This window comes from Nicotiana sylvestris, chromosome 7 (genome assembly GCF_000393655.2).
Source record: "Nicotiana sylvestris chromosome 7, ASM39365v2, whole genome shotgun sequence".
Lineage (NCBI taxonomy): Eukaryota > Viridiplantae > Streptophyta > Magnoliopsida > Solanales > Solanaceae > Nicotiana > Nicotiana sylvestris.
In genome coordinates, this window is record NC_091063.1 from 9,402,684 (window position 1) to 9,416,976 (window position 14,293).

Consider the following 14,293-nt stretch of genomic DNA (forward strand, 5'->3'; position numbering starts at 1 on the left):
TTATAAACTTTTCACTCTCCTAGAATTTTGTAATCTTTTTTTAAGGTATTTCTAATCCATAATGAGAAGTTTGTTACTTCCTCCGGTCCAAAATAAGTGATTTTTTTGGTTATTTTCACACATATTAAGAAATACACCTTTTAGCATTAATTAGCAATAAAATTCACCATATTAATCTTTACTATCTCTTCACATAAACACTCCTAACACATACTCCAACATTAATTACTCCAAGGGCAATGTAGCAAAAAAATAATTAATTCATTCTTGAAATCTGAAAAAACCACTTATTTTGGACCACAAGAAAAAAGCCAAAAAATTACTTATTTTGGACAGGAGGGAGTAGTAACTTTTTTTACAACACAGAACTGCTTATATTGTTGCTCATAATACAATTTCCGAAAAAAATATTTTTAACTTACAAAAAATTTGACCAAAATATACTTTTAATTCTCAAATTATAATAATCCATTATAACTTGAATGTAACTTGTTTGCAAATGAAACACCCATTCCAGTCCAAACTCCTAAAAACCCTAGTACAAGAGTCGGAGGGCAAACCTAAATTATTGGAGATTGAATTAATAAATGGATACCCAATTTCGTGAATTCGCATCTGATACTATGGAGGGAATACAAAAGGCTTATCATAGTGCGATGTCTCAGGATCCAAGTAGCAGCTTAAGCTCCATTTCTGCTGCTTTTCAAAAGCCTACCGTTAAATCTTCAGGCTCTGTTTCTGTTTCTTCCGCTGATCAGTCACAACTCTTGCTTACTCGCTCTCCCAGGTATTTTATCCTTAAGTTTCTCAGTTTGCTCTTCATATATATGTACTTTTTATAATTGTGGTGTCCGAGCCAATTTGCTCAGTTTATTCTTTATATTGGTGAGCCAGCCTGAGTGTCTACCAAAAACGTCTCTGTGTCCTCCCAGGGGTAGGGGTAAGGCTGCGTACATCTTATCCTCCCAGACCCCACTTGCGTGTTGTTGTTGGTGAGCCGAGGGTCCTCTCTACCTCCACAAGGTAGGTAATGTAGGTAGGGGTAGAGGCAGATCTAGTATTTCTAGTACATAGTTGCACTACTTAAAGAAGGAGGAAAAACTATATTAAGTGGGAATTGATCTATATTCCTCTTGATAAATAACTCAATCTTCAACCAAGTGCACCATGAGTGCAAACAACTAATAATATACCAATTCTAAAAAATGCGTACATAAAATATCTAATTTTGTGGAGAGACCATGGATTTACGTGACCCATAATCTCCCCTATAAATTCGCCCCTGTTAGGGGTAAGGTGTATACACAATGCCCTTTCCAGATCCTACACCGTGGGAATACACTGAGTATGTTGATGTTATTGTATTCTTTATATTGGCTTATTTTATTTTATTTTTTTCAATTTGACCCTGTCTAGCGTGATGTTAATCTCGTATCTTTGATAATCTTTAGCATCTTATTGCAAGGAATGTAACAAATGGAAATGGGTGATGCTCTTATGGTAAAGCTGTATATCTTTGATTGCAGACAAGCAGTATCACTATGGACTTGTTCAAAGCTCTGTGCCATTTGCTTTGTTGCTGGAGTAGTTGTTGGTTATACACTGAAGCGCCGGGTACGCCGATGGGCTTCCAAACTTCTCAAGGGGTTGAAAGACTAACAAGTTTTGGATATTTACAGTTTCTTAGTCTAATTGCGTTTTCCATGTAGGTAACACATTGTACTGTTATTTTCAATGATATGCAGAAGTCTTTTATGATTCTTTGCTGCACAAGCGCTGAAATGTATTTATATTCACTGTTTCCCTGTGTTTGATGCAAAAAATATATATCAACTTTCTTCAGTATTCTTTATTGACAGCTCTCATCCACTCTGTAATTTCTGATATGTCAATGAACCTTTTTGACAACATAAGAAAATATAACAATTTATAGAAACAAATACACGAGACAATTTATTTATCTTGCAGTAAGAAAATAATCCTTCTATCGCTGGTTAGGATACTTGATAGATGTAACTGCCTTGTAGTAGCTTGATTTCTCATGTGCTTACCCCTCATAAAGCAGCATCACATCTTCTTCCTTTTTTTCTTTCCATATTACTTCCTTCTCTTGCGCTCTTTTCTTTAATTATCCTCTTCATCCTTACACTTGCTGCTTAGTGATATTCACACATGCACTGAGGATGTGATATACCCTTCTTCACACCCTGCACATAGGTGCATACTAGTGGGACAATATTGTTCCTATGTTTTTGACAGTGTAACGACAGACATGATTGCTTTCTTGTATCAGTAGGACGATCTTTTTGTGGAGATCCCAAAAGGACAAATATTTACATTTTCCCATAGATAGAACTCTACTCTTTTGATTTCTTTCTCTATTATAACTTGTATGATATATGCATTTACATTTCTCTGAATCAATGTGTATTGGTACATGCATTCCTCTTAATCTATGGACAATTACAAAAAATAAAAAAGAAAAAAAAAGTATACTGTGTCGCTTATTTGCGAAATTTGCTATTTCAAAAGTACTCCTTGTGGAACTCAAATCTTGTGGATGTCTTGTAAGTCAATTCTTGTGATAGCTTCCTCAATTCCTTTGCCAAGGCAGGCAACCCGCAATAGAAGACTCCTGTGAGATCATGTGTAACTGTGTTATTAACAAATCTAGCTTGATTGATTAAAACTCTTCCTTTCTTTTTAGCTCTTTTTTCCTTCCCTTCTAAAATGCAAAATGTTATCACGGAAAGCCCCGTTAGTTACTTCTTCCTTCTAAATGGTCTTGAAGAAACTAACATAGTTTCTCGTATCAGCTTGATTCAACTGTATGAGTTTTTTTTTTGAAGTTTAAAGAACACATTTTTCATCTCATCTGTTACTACCTGTTTAGTTTCCTTCAAAAGATAAGTTAGGATTTATAGTGCCATACTGGTCGTTATTGTGAGCTATATTTTCTGTCATTAAAGTTCCGCTTCAAGTTTAATCTGTTCTATTTTATATATAAAGTTTCTTTCTTCGCCTCTATTATGTGATAATTTCCATGGGCAGGAGGTTTGGACATATTGGTGAAGTGTCCTTTAGCTCTAGAGGTGAACAAATAGGCTCAGGTAACACAACACTTCTTAGAACCACGTATGCTTACAGTTTATCAAAGTTTAGGTTGTAGAAATTCTGTACCTACTGTGGAGTACGGATGTTTTGAAGCTATTTTGCTGAATACTTCTTTCCATTTGGGCCTTGCAAAATGCGTCCTTACCTGCAGTAGAATTAGTTTAATTAATACTAGCTGGAGAACGATTCACTTCAAGTTTATTTCTCTCTATTCTGTGTTGTGGTTGAAGACTTCTCATGAAATTTAGCAGCTTTTGAGTAATAGAAAATTTCTGTATCTAGAACATGGCACTCTTTAAGCTAAGCTGAAAACTGTTCTTTCTTATATGTTTCTTTTCCATTGCTGTTTTAGAGGGTTTGGTTGAGAGTGGTGATGGATCATACCTGGGTGCCAGATAGGATGTCAACACCATGTTTTGCATGGTTGAGCGCCTGGACCATAGTGATGAGAGTTGACCTGGCATCGCCCTCTTCATAAACACTCGTTAGATAATTGTGCATCTCTATCAGACCCTGTTTCATTGAAATCATCAGAAAAGATATAGCTGAGCCAATTAGTTATAGATCATAGCAGAATCCCAGAAAGGAGGATAAAGGGTGGTTTTTTTTTTCCTTTTGGGGGGTTGGGAGGGTGGGGTGGGGGGATTGAGATATCCTGTAACAAATCTGTGTACATTACTTTGTGATCCATTTCGGCCACTTCATTCATCACCCCTTTAAACCACTCAAAGGATCCAGGTTCTCTGGTAACCCAATAAAAATGTGCACTTTTTGTCCTTATTGATTTCTTTTTTCCACTTGATGCCGCGCTTGAAGAGGCATAACTTGTCCAGCTGTCATCTGATGCGCTGGTCTCAGTATTCGAATCCTAAGGTAGCATCATGGACAGAGAGACTGTAAGTTGGAGCCTTAACATTCTACTTGGTTAGTTCTAAATTAACTTGAAGATAAATTTGTACCAGTTGTTCTTCTGATCTTGAATTGTTCAATAGATCCTTTAGGATACTTATAAAAGGGGTAGCTCCAATACCAAGTCCCACAAGGAGCAAGACATCATAATTTTGATAGTCCTGTGCTGCGGCACCATATGGTCCATCAACAAGCAATCGAGGTAAACTGCATCATTACAAGCCCTTTAGACTTCTTAATAAGGAAATCTCAATTATAAGGTTTGACTGCAAAAATCACAGAGGAGTTTTACCCTCTTTGATCAACATTCCCGCGTTCTTCAAACTTAGCCCGCCCGATTTCACATGCTGAACTATCATCCTCTGTGAAAACCCGCTTAAGTTCGTTCGTCCAATCTCCTACAATGCGGATGTGAACACTAAGGTAGTCATCTCCTGGTGCTGATGTTATAGAAAATGGATGCCTGGAGAAACATCATTATGTTAAATGCCTGTTGGTGGAGGCATGATTAGCTTAAATGCAGAAACACCACACTTACCATTCAAATGAGGAGATTGTTGGGCACTGCAGGAATATGTATTGCCCACTCTTGTATTTGAAACCATTTGGCTTTGACAGGGTTAGGCTAAAGACATCTCCTGGAAGTACAGAAACCTGTAAAGACCAAAATAAAAACCATGTTCATTGCTTGTTAAAAAAAAAAGAAAAGGAAAACCATCTTCATTGATCTCCTGTTTTGTTTTTTTCCTTCATCCACGTCTTGTTATCTCAGTCATTTTTTTTCTTTACTACTGTCTTGGGGGGTGGATGTCATTAGGAACCAGATGCTTGCGTTATCTCTAGGAATACGGGACTGCAAATTAAATAGAAAAAAGCCTACCATAACTCAATGATTTTATATATGTTGAGTATCTCTTGACTTTGAGTTTGCTTAATTGTAAATTTACTCAGTGATCTTAGTTCCTCAATAGACGATTGTGAAAAATGTTGTGGTGCTGGTGGTTGGAATGTGTGAGTTTTTGATTGATTTCTGACGGTGCTTGATGGTCATGTTTATGATACTGGACAGTATGGCATGGGATAAGAGAAACTCTGTTGCTTTATGAAGTAGCTGATTGAATATATGGTTTTGCTGCGGTATTTGGATCGTTTCATCTGCCCTATATTTGTGAACCTCAGTGCATGTTTCCTTTTTGTTTTTAAATTTCTTCTAAAGGGGTATTAAGCTGTGTTGACACCATTGGAGAAAGCTGAATTGGTGAGGGGCTGTAGACAGGGAGGCGAGTAACAGGTTTTAGTTGCAGCTTATTTGTATGCAGAAAGGAGTCTTCTTGTGTAATTTCTGTATAGATGGAAAAACAACATTGATAAAGCCAGTCACCTTCAAAATCTTTGCTGTGTAGTGTTCTGATCGACATGTTCTCAAACTCCTCTCGGCTACATAGAGGAGCAACGGCATGGAGATGTACATCCATGTCTGCAAAATGTGAAACATATTGTCAGCTTATCAATCTTTAGGTCCTATAAAGGAACTTGGTGTTCTATGTCCTTACTGTTTTCTGCCACCATTGGTGAACCAAGAACAAGAACGTTCCATGTACTATTAGGAGTACGTAGACCACTGCTAGAAGGTGATGAGAATACCAAAATGCGTTGAAGCCTGTTAATCGATTGAAAGGAGGTGGCAGCTTCAATACATTTCTCCTGAAGCCTCGTGTTGCTAGTGTGAAGACAATTGCCATCAAAATAACCATAGCAATGCCAGTAACACCTTCAATGCCGGTCAAGAGGCTTTTGAAAGTGGGCTTTACGTTGTCAAAATCAGAAGCTATTAGTGCAAATTTCTCAGGAGATGAGTTAATCAGACGAGGAAAATCACATGCTAAATGGTTTCCCGCATGAAGCAAGATTCCAACTGCAATGGCATACGCAATAATCTGCCAATTGAAACAACATTGTTAAGATCGAGAAATTCTCAGGTGCACAGTATGTTCTCTTGTTGTAGTTTACCTTGTGAAAATTGATATTATCATCAAAAGGAACAAGGAGCTTGGCCCTAGTAGACCTTAGCCAAGTTAAAATGTTTCGGCAAACTGGTAGAAGGACAAGTGCCATGTTGAGTTTGAGAGTCTCTGCAGCTCCTTTAGCAGTTGCCAAGCAGTAACCCATAACTTGAAATGCAGCTCTTCGCCTATACTGCAAAAATTTCCAGGTGAAAAGTCCAGCCATAATCATCACCCATAGCAACAGAATCCAGGCCCTTTGCCAGTTATCTAAGACAAGGCATTTGAGTCCATAACTTGCTCTCTTTACTAGGTTCCTGGTCTTGCTACGAGTTCCTAAGTTCTGACTCCATCCGACGCTTGTTGTGCTTAATGGTCTGCTGTAATTCATGTAATTGTCTCTTTGCAGAAGAAGTGTTTCCAACTGCCATAACTGAAAGGAAAGGGAACATGAAGTTGTTTTGCCAAACCATTTGGCTAAGCATTGAAAAGTACTCGCTTCATTTCATTTATATGATAGTGTTTGATTGGACAAAGATTTTAAGAAAGAATGAAGTACTTCTGGTAAATACTAAAATTACCCTTAGAGCTTACAATTTTAAACATGTCATGATATCTCAATGCCTATAAAAATGTCGGTAACGATACAATGAGAGGTTTAATGTTAAAAGTTTCTAAACATGGTGTTTTCTTTTCCAAAAAGCAAATTAAAAGGAAAGAGTGTATATAAAATTGAATAGAAGAAGCATTTTAGTCACTGCTTTTGTATTTTGACCTTATGATGATTTTAGTTTTGCTATCCTACCATCAAGTGGTTTTTTTTCAGTCTTTCAAGAATCGTATGATTATGTAATTCATATTCCTATTATAAAATTGTAGTCAGATAACCTTTTAAGCTTATCCAGAACTGAACTAGGGGAAACCAGCTGCACTAATTTTGAATGATTTTTAAGCATTGTATAGAGAAGAAACGAGGAGAGCTCTGATTCCTTTCCCTTATTTCCTAAATCCAATTTTTTCTTAAAAAAGTTCTAGTGGGCCCCAAAGTCCAAATACAGTGCAAGGATTCCCTATGTTTTGACTTCGACTTGGCCGTCCAAAAGAAGTTCGTGCCAAGTACTTACCCAAAAAAATATGATCGTGGGTCCAAATATGTACAAGTCATTGTTAGGACAAGACAGCTACTAGAAACGTAGATTAGATAAAATATTTTTTTAATAATATGGGGTCTCAAATTCATTTACTCCAATTTTGATACCGCGTTTGAACTTTTTAAATGAGAATTTTTTAATTTTGAAACCTCTTATTAAAATGGAAGGATCTCATTCATTCCATCACATTCCTTAACCGTCGATTATCGATCAAATGTTTAGTTGGTATTGTCTGTTAATATTCTGAGGAACAAGATATTATTACCTCAATGTAACCAAGATCATCAGGGTCCAATTCCTCCATAATTAGAGAAGCATACTCGGCTGCACGTTCCTTCAATTTCGACAACTTATTTGCGGAAGCACTCAGCATGATTAGCTGTTGGAAGAACAAAATATAAAATACGATGAGAATCCTTGTAGGAAACAGTATTATTAACATTAAATATTCCTTCTCCATAAACATATCTTATTCTGTTTCACAATACTATAAAGTAGTATTATTATTTACTAACAATAAAGTAATGTTTTTCCCGAATTATTGAAGATGCCCCTATCTCCAATGGATGCTGGACAAATATAATATAGTTTGACCTAAATTTAAACCTTTTTAAATTTGATTCAGCAGTTAACCCATGATAATCTTACCTCTTGCACTTCATCTCTCGTGATTTTTCCATCTCCGTTTCTATCCGCCCTACAAAAGTTACACGTAACATCCATTAAGCAAAATGTTAAAAAGAATAAAATGAAAGAACACAGGATAGTTAAATACATAATTTTAGTTTTACCTTTCTTCCACAAGCGCTGAGGGTTCTTTTTTCACATTATTTTGTTGTTCGTTTCTTTTTTGTTTTCCAACATTAAATCTTCAAGATTCTTCATAGAATGAATATAGGATATATGTTTTAGCATAGAAATTTGTGTTGTTTTTTTCTTTGTCTTTTTTCTTTTTCTATAATGAAGTGGATTATTAAATTATCAATAGAGTTTAAGTTATAATCTTTTTGTACCATTAGGTCACTTTTACATATTGTAAATATGTGTTGTTTTCAAGATTATGAGTCTCATATTTTAAGGTGGCTTACCTCTAAATATCCTTGCAGTGGACTGAGTTAATTCTTCAAAAAATTATTTATACTGAAGATATATATAACTTAAAAAAAAGTGAGTACAGCAGTCGCTAGAAGAGTACTTAGCTGGATGAAAACATGCAGTAATAGTTAAATCATGTAAGGTGCAAATGCAACTTCTGAACTGTAAATTATATTGCAATCTCTTTTTTTTTTTTAAAAAAAAATAATCAGGCTATCAACTTATCGGATGCACGGTCACATATTAAACCACAGATAAAATTTATTTTACGTAACAAGAAGTGCACCAATCATAACCAAGTTTAGTTTAGATAGTGTCTTTACCGTGCATGTAAATCTAACTTAAATTCTTATTTAATAGTAAGAAAAAAGGTTACTTTTTCGTGTTGAGAAAATAATGCATGTTTTGGAACAAATTAAAGTGGATAAAAACAAAACCCAAAGAAAAAGTGGAAAGGCAAGAGAAAAGTAAAGAGAACCCACATGTCAAAGAAAATCTGAAGACGAGCGTCAAAACTTTGGTCAGAAATCTGCAACCAAAATTCATGAAGCTCAGCTTTCGTTATCTTCGCCGTTTTTTGACGCCGCCGCCGTACCAGTGCATCAAAAACCCCCACTGCGAACTCCTTCGAATCCGTCATTCCTGCACATGCACCGCCACACCAATATTCATTATACTAATTAACACTTATATCTTTATAGTAAATAATATTTTCATTTCAGTAAAACTAATTTCATGCACTACAAAATTTCAGAAAAACAATAAATGGCATTCATATGGTTTACATGAATTGAGAACTTTGAATGTACCAATGCAATCACCAAAATCTTCTCTAGCAAGCAAACCGTCTTTTGCCAAAGCATCAAACCGCGCCTCCACTTTTTTCCATTGCACATTCGTATCAGATTCACCTGTTGTTTTACTTATGAATCTTAATCCTCCAAGCGCGCGCTGAGCCGTTGATTTACTCCTTACAAGCTTCAATTTCGATTTCATCTCTTCTCGTGCAGATAAGGTGTTTGTTGTATTGTTATGATTACTGTTATGATTATAAAACTGAAAATGATCATCTTCTGATGGCGCCGCCGACGTCCGTGACCTCACTGACGGCGATCTGATCCACGAGAATTTCCGGCGAAGTTTCGACGCCGCTGACGCACTACGTGCTAAAAATCCGTTGGGAGCTTCTTCTTCACTTCCATTACCTTCTGCATTGTGTGACGGTGTTGGTGCAACGCTACACAAAACAATTGAATTATCATCCAATTCTAGCGTAACTTCCACTAAATCCTGCAGGTCGCTGTTTTGCCGCAAATCGTTGAGGAAAATCGGTAGCATTGCTCCTCCGACATACTCCGGCCCGGTTTCGAATATCTCCGTCGCCGGCGTATCTTCCGGTAAGTCAAAGTTCCTACTGTAAGTCGATCGCTTTGAACTGCAGCTCCCAAATGATGATGATCTTAAGAATTGTTTGAGCTGCATTTTTTTTTTCTGAATACAATAGTAAAACCAAAATAAATTATCAGCTCATAATAGAGCTTGAATTTTTTACTAAATAGAGAAAAAAGGCTGAGATCACACGCTTCGTTCCGAAATGTTCTTAAAACAAACACCTCTCAACTGATCTCTGAACACGAATTCAACGCTTTTTTAGTTAAGCATTGCCAGTCTCTCTCTCTTTCAATTTCACATTGGTGCCATGTCGAAAGCGAGATAGAGAGAGAGAGAGAAAGAGGAAAAAAAGTAGTTGGGGTTTGTTCAAGAAAGCTCTATAAAGAATAACCTACGATTAATAATATATTATCACATAACTACATTGTACTATTCTCTATTACTGTAAGGGGTCGTTTGGTACGGTGAATAAAATGTATTAATAATGCAACCATTGATTATGCAGAGATTATTTCTTATCCATTGTTTGGTGTGTTGTGTTAAAAATTAAAATTCATTGCTTAATTTTTTAAAAAATTAGTTGTTTACAAAAATGTCCTCCATGTTCTTTAGCTTTAAAGGGCTCTAAGGATGGCTTTGTCTTTAACCATGCTAATTAATGCATGAATTAATAGCATTGGTATTGCTAATACCATGGTTTACTATGTATTAGATATACATAGAATAATGCCAAATAGGTTTTGTAACTAATACTTGCATTAGTAATACGTAGGTTGAAAAAGTGTACCAAACAAGGGATTAGTAATAGTACCAAAAGCTAATGTATGCATTATTTTCTCTAATGCATCCTACTAAACGAACCTTAAAGGTTCGTTTGGTAGGGAATGAGTTATTCAGGCATTATAATACGGAGATTAAATAATGACTAGGATTATTTAATAAATATATTTTTATTGAAAGATGTTTGGTTTATTAAATTAAAAACGAGATATACGGGATATAATATAAACATATATTTGGTGTATACTAAATAAGTTGGGATAAACTTTTATTTTTGATTTTAATTTTGAGTTGTTTTAAAGACTTATTGGGAAGAGCTAGGAGAAGGGCATCTTTGTCATTTTAGTGTTTATTCTGGGATTAATTAATCTTGAAATTATTATCTCACCCTCAATGTGGGATAAAATAATATCTAATTATCGGATTAATTAATCTTGAAATTAATTGCTAATTTCAAATTAAAAAATTCAACCAAATGTGATCTCGCATCTAATTCCAGATTATTATCCTCTTATCCTAGGTACCAAACGACCCCTACGAATATTGTTCATATGAGAAGTTACCGGTAAACTATCGTTGTACATTTCTAACATAATACCCACTACGTATCTACCATTTTCCTTTTGTTGATTTTTTACTAACTCGTCATACTTGGTTAATTGATTTCTAAGGTTTTTACTAATTAACGATATCGCTATATTAAGAGGGTACACAAGATGAAATGCAAATTACGTGGAAGACTCCTTAATTAGGACACGACATGCGAATTAAACTAAGTAGGTAAAATGTAACTTTGAAGAGTGTTACCTCATGTGACACACCCATATTACGTCCATAGAATTACACGCGTGTTAGAAAAACAATTTTAGAATTAAAAGAAACTCCATCTATTTCTTTCTCCTTTCAAAAATCAATTCTTGGAGTTCCTACTAAAATCATAAGAGATTATTGATGCATATATTTTTTTAGAGCTTAAATTTCATAATGTGATAGAGTAAGAGAATCGATATCAATATCAGGTCACTTAAAATATAACTATATGTAATATAGTAAGTATTATTAATAACCTAAAAAATTATGTAGGTAATCTGCTAGAAAAGATTATACTATTAGTATAACTTAACATGCGATATTAGGTTTGTCACCAATTTTATCGGAATATCAATCACCGTTAGTACACATGAAGTAAACTCTAAGATAAATCTATTATGTTATTGTGGATGATATCATGGGCAGCATGGTGTACTAAGTATTTCGTGTTCACGCAGGATCCGGGAAAGGGTCGCATAAAGTGTCTCATGTTCACATCCCGTATAATGTTGACAGCTCATGTAAACACAAAATACTTTGTGCAATGGACTCCTGGTGATGTCGTTCACGATAACAGAATAGTAACAACATCACAACATAATAAAAGAAATAGGAAAAATTAAAAGAGAACTCAAAGGCCCATAATAAGTATCAAAATAAAGATAAAGATGAATGCGCCAACTTGATATTTTTGTATTATTGCCATAAAAAAGAGCTTTCGGATTTTCCAGAAAAGATGGGATAAGAACTTCCTAAATTTAAAACTTTGGTGAAGCCTAAGAATAATTTGATGAAACCTTCAGCTAAAACTACGGCATCTGCTGCGCCACATGGGTTTGGGGGAATTGGAAGAACTTAATTTCTATGTTATAATCAACTAAATTGAGCTGGATTAAGAAACTCTAATTATTAGTATAAGTTAATGACAGTACTTAAGAGAGGGTCTTCTATCTATTAAATTTTGTTGGGAACAATAATATTAACTGAATAGTATTTGACATTTTTGGGGTAGAGGGAGAGACAAGGAACAGCCTAACGACAAGCCTGAGAATTTTTAAGTTGAAGTCAAATTAGTGAAAATAAATTAGAGGTGGCTATCTCACTTACCGGGATTTGCCGATTTCCTCTACCACTCTCTTATTCGTTCTCTCTTTCTTTGCATGTTCCAAATTTTAATCCTTTTAATTAAATTTAGGTTTTGAAATTTTTTATCTGTTTTTTTTTTTTTTAATATAACATTTTGGTATCAATTGGTCCGACGACTCCAAATTCAAGTCATAAAAGCAGGCAAAGAAATGACTGCGAGAATAGTAAGAATAACTTTAGGGCTAAAAGCAGCAATAGTTATTCTCTTAATAATTAATAATATTGAGGCAATTAAGATGCATATGTAACCGTAAATAACTCATACATTTTGCGTTCATTCAATTTACAACCACAAGTTTGACTATTTACGATTAACTTCTCCAACATTATATTCTACACAATTTTCCTAACCACGTTTTCCTTATAGAGTAAAACGAACTCCTACCCTACACCAACTCGATAGATTAACCAAATAGTTATTACACTTAAAAAAAGGGAGAACGTATCTAGATTTTTGTTTATTTATCAAATTAAGGAATGTATTTAGATTTTTGTTATTGGATAGTTGTTAAAAATATGATATCAATCAATTTGACGATCAATGTGTCTATATTACATTAAAAAGAAATGGAGGAACGTAACAATGTATCATATGTGGAACCATTTTGATTTTCAAATATTTCTGTGTGGGCAGTTGGGGTGATTATTGTTATAATTTGATATATACTAGCAACGTTTTTTGAAATAATTATGTTGAAATTAAACTTTCTTATTACGAAAGACATGACAAATTTGAACAGAAGGTGGCGTTGACAGCATCAAGAATTAGTTAAATCAAACAACTAACTACTACGAAACTCCTTTTGAAAACTATGGCTACCAAACTAAAAAGTTTTTTAGTATGCTCCGATTATGATCAACTTTTGAGTAATTTTTTATACTAATATGATAGTCATAGCCAATCATATATATATTTAGACTAAAGACTGACAATTAAATAATTACTCCTCCAGCTTTAATATCCGTGTCTTCCACTCTGACCTCCCCCAAGTTAATGCTACCCAATCCTCCTTCTAGACGCTGGTTGGTTGCTTACCATAGTCTTACGCATATACTGTCAAACCTCTTTATAATAATTTTAATATTTTTTTTATTATTGTTATAGTAAATTATTATTATATATAACATATATTATAACATGACATAAAAAATTGACCGTTATAGTAAAGTACTATTATAGAGGATTATGACTTTCAAGACTCCTTGGACGAGGGGGCGGGTGTACTCATCCCTCATCTAAGATGATGATTATTATTTTCTATGTTATTGAGAGAAAAAAACTAAATTAAAAAAATATAAACAAAAAGAATAGCACATGGAAACGTCAATGCATACGAAATTCAGTAAATTGAATAAACATATGTGGATAGTAATTAGTACTAACTTTTATAAATCATTGCACATATAGTAATTACAATTATTCAGGGCTAGCTTATTACCTGGTTATTGTCAGCATATACCCTGGCTTAAATTTGAACCATAACATGCCTTTAATTTGACTTGAAGGATAATAAGGAAAACCAATGAACTAAATAGTTGTGAAGAAAATGCCTAGCAAAGTTACGGCTAAGGAATAGACAAAGGTCGTGTTGTACTTTCCTTCTAGAAATCCTACCAACACTATATGTTTTCTAGTACTACATTTCCAATTATTCTAGCTGGTCTGGTACTCACCACCAATTAAGGACCAAGTAATATCTTCTTTTTTAATTTTTTTTATCTTGCTTATTACTCTCTCCGGTCCACTTTAATTTATTTTTTGGCTGGTTTCATACATATTAAGGAATTTCCCTTTTAGCATTAATTAATAATAAAATTGACCATATTAACCTTAATTTGTGCATTAAAAATATAATAGATACTTCATAGGAAAAAATGACACTGTATAACCGC

General features: G+C 34.5%; 2 protein-coding genes across 4 annotated transcripts; one reads left to right on the plus strand and one right to left on the minus strand.

Annotated features, from left to right (window-relative positions):
- The first annotated feature begins 475 nt into the window (after window positions 1-475).
- LOC104245294 (uncharacterized) lies at window positions 476-1,852 on the plus strand. The gene is made up of 2 exons (XM_009800888.2): window positions 476-787; window positions 1,527-1,852. Exons 1-2 carry the CDS (start codon window positions 588-590, stop codon window positions 1,657-1,659), a joined length of 333 nt encoding a protein of 110 aa, XP_009799190.1. The 5' UTR covers window positions 476-587; the 3' UTR covers window positions 1,660-1,852.
- A 494-nt stretch (window positions 1,853-2,346) lies between these two features.
- LOC104245292 (respiratory burst oxidase homolog protein E) lies at window positions 2,347-13,927 on the minus strand. 3 transcript variants are annotated; one of them, XM_009800886.2, is made up of 15 exons: window positions 13,840-13,927; window positions 9,082-9,763; window positions 8,755-8,914; window positions 7,826-7,874; window positions 7,443-7,556; window positions 6,034-6,459; window positions 5,577-5,960; window positions 5,405-5,500; window positions 4,562-4,677; window positions 4,316-4,486; window positions 4,074-4,230; window positions 3,794-3,982; window positions 3,499-3,627; window positions 3,181-3,259; window positions 2,347-2,635 (listed from the first exon to the last, which is right to left on the minus strand). In XM_009800886.2, the coding sequence occupies exons 2-15, from the start codon at window positions 9,752-9,754 to the stop codon at window positions 2,526-2,528; spliced, it is 2,853 nt and encodes a 950-aa protein (XP_009799188.1). In that variant the 5' UTR covers window positions 9,755-9,763; window positions 13,840-13,927; the 3' UTR covers window positions 2,347-2,525. The 3 variants fall into 3 exon arrangements, with proteins under 3 accessions (XP_009799188.1, XP_009799189.1, XP_009799187.1); XM_009800887.2 differs by lacking the exon at window positions 13,840-13,927 and having other exon boundaries at window positions 3,185-3,259; window positions 9,082-10,037; XM_009800885.2 differs by lacking the exon at window positions 13,840-13,927 and having other exon boundaries at window positions 9,082-10,036.
- Window positions 13,928-14,293: the final 366 nt, after the last annotated feature.

Coding starts and splice junctions, on each gene's coding strand:
- LOC104245294 (XM_009800888.2), top strand. CDS start 588: ATGGATACCCAATTTCGTGAATTCGCATCTGATACTATGGAGGGAATA. Junction 788..1,526: donor TTGCTTACTCGCTCTCCCAG/GTATTTTATCCT, acceptor CTTTGATTGCAG/ACAAGCAGTATCACTATGGA.
- LOC104245292 (XM_009800886.2), bottom strand. CDS start 9,754: ATGCAGCTCAAACAATTCTTAAGATCATCATCATTTGGGAGCTGCAGT. Junction 7,875..8,754: donor CTTCAGATTTTCTTTGACAT/GTGGGTTCTCTT, acceptor TAACTTTTGTAG/GGCGGATAGAAACGGAGATG. Junction 5,961..6,033: donor ATAATATCAATTTTCACAAG/GTAAACTACAAC, acceptor TTCAATTGGCAG/ATTATTGCGTATGCCATTGC.